General features: G+C 40.5%; 1 protein-coding gene across 1 annotated transcript; it reads right to left on the reverse strand.

Moving 5' to 3' along the window:
• Positions 1–3,306: 3,306 nt before the first annotated feature.
• LOC121277444 (cortexin-3) lies at positions 3,307–3,594 on the reverse strand. Its single transcript, XM_041186923.1, has one exon. It carries the CDS (start codon positions 3,592–3,594, stop codon positions 3,307–3,309), a length of 288 nt encoding a protein of 95 aa, XP_041042857.1.
• Positions 3,595–6,508: the final 2,914 nt, after the last annotated feature.

Here is a 6,508-nt window from a genome sequence, read left to right on the forward strand (position 1 = left end):
CAAATGATCACAATTTCAATTCACAATAGATGTTAGGCACATTACTTTTACACCTGTCTCAGAACATTTTTAACTTAAGTGATTTTTCTGATAGAACACAAGAGGTTTTCTTTCCTTAACCCATCCTGCTGATATTACAGGAAGGACTGTTGTGGTACATGACCTCTTAACAACTTTGCAATCTAGATGTAATCATACAAAATACTTTAACCGCTTCAAAAATGTACTATGAAAATAAAACAGAATTCAGATTTTCTGGCCTATGTTGTAAGAAAAACCAGATCACCAGATGTAAGAGCTAGTACCGTGTCCTTTTGAGACATGTAGTGTGACCACACCTGGAATACTGTGCACAGCTTTTGTCTTCATATCTATCTACTTTCATTGAAGGGAGTACAGTAAAGGTTCATTAGACTGATTCCTGGAATGAGAGGGTTTTCTGATGATGATAGGCTGAGTAAATTGGGCCTGTATTTTCTGGAATTTTAGAAGAATGAGAGGAGCTCTCAATGGAACATACAAGATTCTGAAGGAGCTTGGCAGGGTAGACACTGAGAGGTTGCTTCCTTTAGCTGGAAAATCTAAAACATGATGGAACAGTGTGAGGATCAGCTGTCCATTATTTAGGACTGAGATGAGGACAAATTTCTTCATTCAGAGCATTGTAGATCTTTGGAATTGTCTACCCCAGAGAGAAGTGGATGATCCATTGTTGAGCATATTTAAAGCTGAGATAGGCAGATTTTTGATCTCTTGGTGAATCAAGGGATGTGGAGAGAGGACAGGAAAGTGGAATTGGAGTTGAAAAAGGCAGAAGATCAGCTATGATTGTGTTAAATGCTGCAGCAGGCTGGAGGGTCTGTATGGTCTATTACTGCTCCTATTTTGTATGGTCTTTTCTGTGTATAAGTCAGTTATTAAAATAACAATTTGTTTGCGGTTATGATAGAATCACCAACAGAGTCAAAAGTTCAAAATGCTGTTGTGCTAATTACACCAAACTGTACATGCTACATGGTGCACAATAGGGAGTTGGAGCAATGGCCAACTCCTTCTCTGATGGCACTATGATAATATTAACTCTATAAATTCCTTTTGGTTGCACAGAGTATCTTTGGGGGAGATAATTTTTCATATGTTCTTAATATTTTGTGCAATTTAAAAGCTGCAGAAAGTATGGAACAAAAGAAAAGTAATTTGCTCAATATATTCACCCCTTTCATAGACCATTAACATTTATCCTATGATAAAAGCAAAAAACTGCGGATGCTGGAAATCCAAAACAAAAATACCTGGAAAAACTCAGCAGGTCTGGCAGCATCTGCAGAGAGGAACACAATTAAATGTTTCGAGTCCGAAAGACCCTTCAACAGATCTGCTGAGTTTTTCCAAACATTTATCCTATTGTGGACAGTTTACCTTGTTTGAATGAAAATACAGAAAATCAGGCACCATGGGCCTTGCATTTCCTGACCAGAGTCCCATGCAATTACCATTGCTCATTAAGCGGTTCTGCTTGGGGAGTCAATTCTTGTACGTGTAAGCAAATCATCTGTAGTAATTGTTCATATCACCTGGGTAGATTTTCTATCTTCTAACATTTATTATGCAATACACCTAGCTAGGCCCCAAGCAACCAAAGACAGGAAACTCATATTTTTTTCCATCAACTATTTATAACTTGAATAACTATAGTTTGAAGGACTGTTGGGCAATTTGAAATTTCTCACAACCTAGAGCAAATCTGTAAAACAATTTGACAGTTTAATCACTTAGCTGTTGTGGCATATATTCATCCATTAGCAGAAAAAATAACAGCAGCAAACTCTTTTCATCTAGCAGTTTACAGAAACCAGTTACAATTTGCTCATTTGTGTTAGCTAATATTTTATATAAAAATATTCATTTTCTCATGAATTGTAACTGAAAAGACCCTGGGCCCAACAACAAAAACCCTCTACCAGATGGAATTGCTTTGTGTGGGTGAGTGCATCTTCTTGATCACAGCAGGGACACACCATACCCCATTATTTTATGGAATTGCTATTCACTATGCCACATATGAGAAGCCCCCACTTCACAGGACCTGCTGTCCAAACCTGCCTTTGTTACTTACCTAATATCTAACTGGCAACCATCCTTCTCGGTGTGCGGGGGAGGGTGGGGGAGGGGGTGAAGAGGGTTGGTGAAGCAGCCTCTCCTTAGGCTCAAAGTGACTCCCAGATAACATTGGCTGAGATGAAAATTCAGAACTAAATCAGCCCAATGTGATAGACTTATTAATCCAGCACCTGAGTCAAGTGGACCTACAGGACTCAGGGACATTGTTGATGATAAACCAACCAATCTGCAAATTGGCAAAACGTGTAGGTAAACCCCTACCACTGGAAGTAGGATTCTTCCCATTTGGCTATAGATAACCTGAAAGCCAATGTCATAATTGATAGGATGACCTTGGCTTGGTAAGCATTATAGGAAGCATAGTATTTTGCTGATAGATTGCATGGTTTTGACTGGCTAAACTCTTATCAATGTCGCTTCATAAACTGCATGGTATCTAATCAATGGCTCTGCCGACCTGAACTAAACTGTCTGTATTTAGCTAATGAGATGTGTGTAATTCTCAACATGATTTGGAGATCTCCATTCCTTTCAATGGGTCTCTACCACTGTCAGCTACGACATGACCAAAAGAGTGGTCTTTTAAGGATTGAAATCCAAGCTTTGAAGGTCAGAATCAGGGCACACAATCTAAATGTTGTGAGCAATCGATTTGGGGTTTTATTTTATATCTATTGATTCATAGGAAGATACAAGGCTGCCGCGCTGAAATAGCATCGTTCTTCTTCTCCATTAAGTGGTGCATAACTACAACATCAAATTGAAAGCTGTATCACAGAACGTGTCAAATTCAAGTCCAACACCACGAATGCGAAAGAAGCCTAATGCTCTTTCTAAAGGTGAATTACATTAAACGGTGCTGATTAAGTTTTTGTGCATACACACCAAACAAATGCTTATCTATAACGCGCAGAGGTCTTTTGTAAGGAGGCCATAGGATTTAATCCCTGCAATTGTATTACATTTGCTAGTTATGGACACTTTTATTGTCAGTTCTGCTGTACCAACCGGCGTTTGAAAGATATTCTAATTGCAGGAGAAGGTGATGGCAATCTTGTTTATAGAACTTAAACATTGCGGGTTGACAATTTATCCATCCTGTCAAATATTTAATCATGTCCGTAGGTTGCATATCACGGGGGATCTCTGTACGTTCAAAGTGTTAAATTCTGAAGATGTCCCCTTTCAGGCCAGTACATAGTCGAACTGTCCTTTCTCCAGTCCGTCCAGCCCGTCTGCCCACGTTGACGTGGGCATGCTCCTGTACGGATCCAAAAGAATCCTGAAACACCTTACGATGAGGATTCCCAAGAAGATAAATAGGAAGATAACAAATGCAAAAGTGGTTTTCTGTTCCAGAGTCATCCCCTCGTGGACCGCACCTCCTGCTGGCAGCAGAGTGGAAGGAAATGTTTCACCGTCCATTCTCCAGGAGAGCTGAAGTGAACAATCCCAGATTTTTCTCTTTCTCATGATCAATGCGTTGAGCCCATAGTGAAAATGTCTGGGGCGAAGCCCTTGATCTGTAAAGAATAAATTGGTTAATGTTTAGAAGTTAGATGTAATTCAACCTGTCAGCCAAAATCATGTCCCGCGTGTGGAGTTCCTCTGTACATTAACAACGTTAATATCGATTACTGTGACATAACTGAGTAACCAGAAGCAGTGTGCTAAGATTAGGTGTTTCTTTCATTCCAGCTGGCCAAGATAACTTCATCAACCTCGCAAATGTGACTTAGCGAACCCATCAAAACAGATATGGCCAAATGCGCAGCAATGTTTTTCTTAGATTTAACAAATTCATAACTGAATAAAGGTATAAAATACGACATGTACCCAGCTTATTTACTTTCAAGAACTATGTATTATGCATCAAAATAAAGTGACTGTCGGTGCTTTACAAAATCATATTTAGCTCCGCTTATTACCGATACTATGCAAGCTTCTTTGCACCGTACTATTTCTATCAGCCTCCTGTTGATATCTTCCCTGATAACACTGGCAGCGTGATTCCAGACCTTCAGCAAGACCAGAGTCGACAGTCGATCCTCACTCATGGCCAAATGCCCCATAAGGCAATGTCATTGGCATTTCAATCGAAAACGTCATTAATTCATTGATCCTTCTTAAACGGAAGAGATTTGAGAACGTGACAGAATATGCAGACGTTTTCGGGCAGGATTCTGCTCCTTCGCTAAACAGCTAGAATTAGTGAGCTCAGTAAAACATTGCAACAGTTTTCTTTCCTGTCTGGACTGAATCTTTCCTGGGCATCAGCCAATAACAACACGCGGATGCACAAAACACGCAGCCACGATTTTCAAAGTGTGCAGTTTCCATATCGCGCGTTCTTCTGAACCTTTTTCTCTACACCAGAATTCTCATTCTGGAATGTTATCTTTTAAGTAAAATCAGCTAAAAGACAAAACACTATGTCCACCGAACAGCAATAAAATATACTTCATGGGCTACTAATCCTGAAAAGATTTGTTAATAAATTCCTGTTACATGGTTCCTGATTGTGAAGGATCACTGAATATTTAGCAACATATGTTCACAGTGCTTATAAATTGCGAGAAGACAGAAATCATTAAAGTGAGTTGAAGCATCGGCGTTCAGTAATGATTCTGGATTGTCCCTGTCACTCCTCGTAAAATACTATAACACTTTCTCCAAGTGTCAATACAATGTTTGTGAGCTAGATATTCCGAGCAACCTGCCGACGAGGTAATGTGTGGGATCCACGGAATCCACAAACTAAGAGCATATTGCTATAACCGAGTTAAAAAGCGAGATGAGTTGGCCGTGTGCTGGGTAAACTGATGTGTGCAACAATACATTCTTACAAACAAAACGCTACAAGATGTGATACATTCTTGCCAGCGAAATATGTTTTAAATCCATCTGCCTGGGGTCCAGATTACTGCAGGTACAGATTGTGAAGGATGAAGATATCTAATCACGGTTTATGATTTTTAAAAAATCTAACTTAATACTTTATTACAAGTGAAGCTATTCTTCAGCAGATTGCGGGGATTGTGTAAGGTTCACCGCCCTCACGTATATTTGTAAATACCATTACCTCGGTCTGTTCAAGAGAAACGCGATGCATTCTCCCATCTATGCTGACAGCTCCAATAAATTGCACCAAAAAAAAACCGCGACAGTCACCCTCTCTCATGTTTAAATGACTGTCGGCTTCTATTGAAGGGTGTAGTAGACACGGGCGATCCTTATACCAAACAGGAAACCTCTTTTCTCATCGATGTTTGCACTGAGAATCTCGATGAGGTACAGGTTCATTGTTATTCGCTTCAAGTGATTTTTGATCAGAAAGCACAGACAGCAAAGGGAACAATTTTAAGTAATTCTTCCTGATGAAACTACCAAAAAAAACCGTTAAAAATAATTATTTCAAATCAGCCCGTCACTGGCATTCAAACCGTCGTGAACTGTGGCCAACGCCTGTCTTTCAGCACCACTGATTTCCTTGGTCCAGATTTCCAGCCACTCTACTGTGTGCTGTTATTTAGCTCTCATTTTCAAACACATTTCATATTGATTTCACCTCGTGAACTTCGAGTAAATACGTCCGGCGGGCTGTTAATTGGCGGAATTAAAATCTTACAAGCTCAAAACGTATTGATCGAAAAGCTTCAAACAGCAACTTTGAGTAAAATGTCTCAAGGCGCCATCCAGAAGTGTTATTAGACAAAATCTGCCACATAAAGAGAGCTTAGGACAGGTGACGTACAGAAAGAGTAAGCTTTATAGAGTGGCTTGAAGTAAAAGAGAGAGGCAGAGAGACTTGAGAAGGGAATTCCAGAGCTTAGGTCCTAGACAACTGAAGGCACAGCCACCAATGGTGGAATGATAGAAATCAACCACATACAGCAGGGCAGAACTGGAGCAGTGCAGAGATGGAGGAGGACTGTGGAGCTGGAGGAGGTTACAGAGAATGGGCCACGGAGGGATTTACAAACAAGATGAGTATTTAGAAATCAAGGCATTGCTGGATGAAGAGTCAATGTAGGCTGGAGAGCACAGGAGAGATAATGAATAAATGGGACTTTGTGCCAGTCAGGATGTGGGCACCAGAGTTTTGGATCAGTTCAAGTTTAGGGAGGGTGGAAGATGGAAGGCTGGCCAGGTAAGCATAGGATTGGTCAAGGTTAGATGTCACAAAAGCATGGATGAGGTTTCAGCAGCAGACAAACTGAGGCAGGGCCAGATATAGACGATGGAGGTGGAAGTAGATAGTCTTGGTAATGGAGTGAATATGGAGTTGCAAATTTATCTCAGTATCAAACAGGGTTGCAAATTTGTAAAGGGTCTGGTTCTGCCTGAGGCAGTGGCCAGGGAGAGGGATGTGCTTGGTGACTAGGGA

The sequence above is a fragment of the Carcharodon carcharias genome, chromosome 4 (assembly GCF_017639515.1).
Source record: "Carcharodon carcharias isolate sCarCar2 chromosome 4, sCarCar2.pri, whole genome shotgun sequence".
Lineage (NCBI taxonomy): Eukaryota > Metazoa > Chordata > Chondrichthyes > Lamniformes > Lamnidae > Carcharodon > Carcharodon carcharias.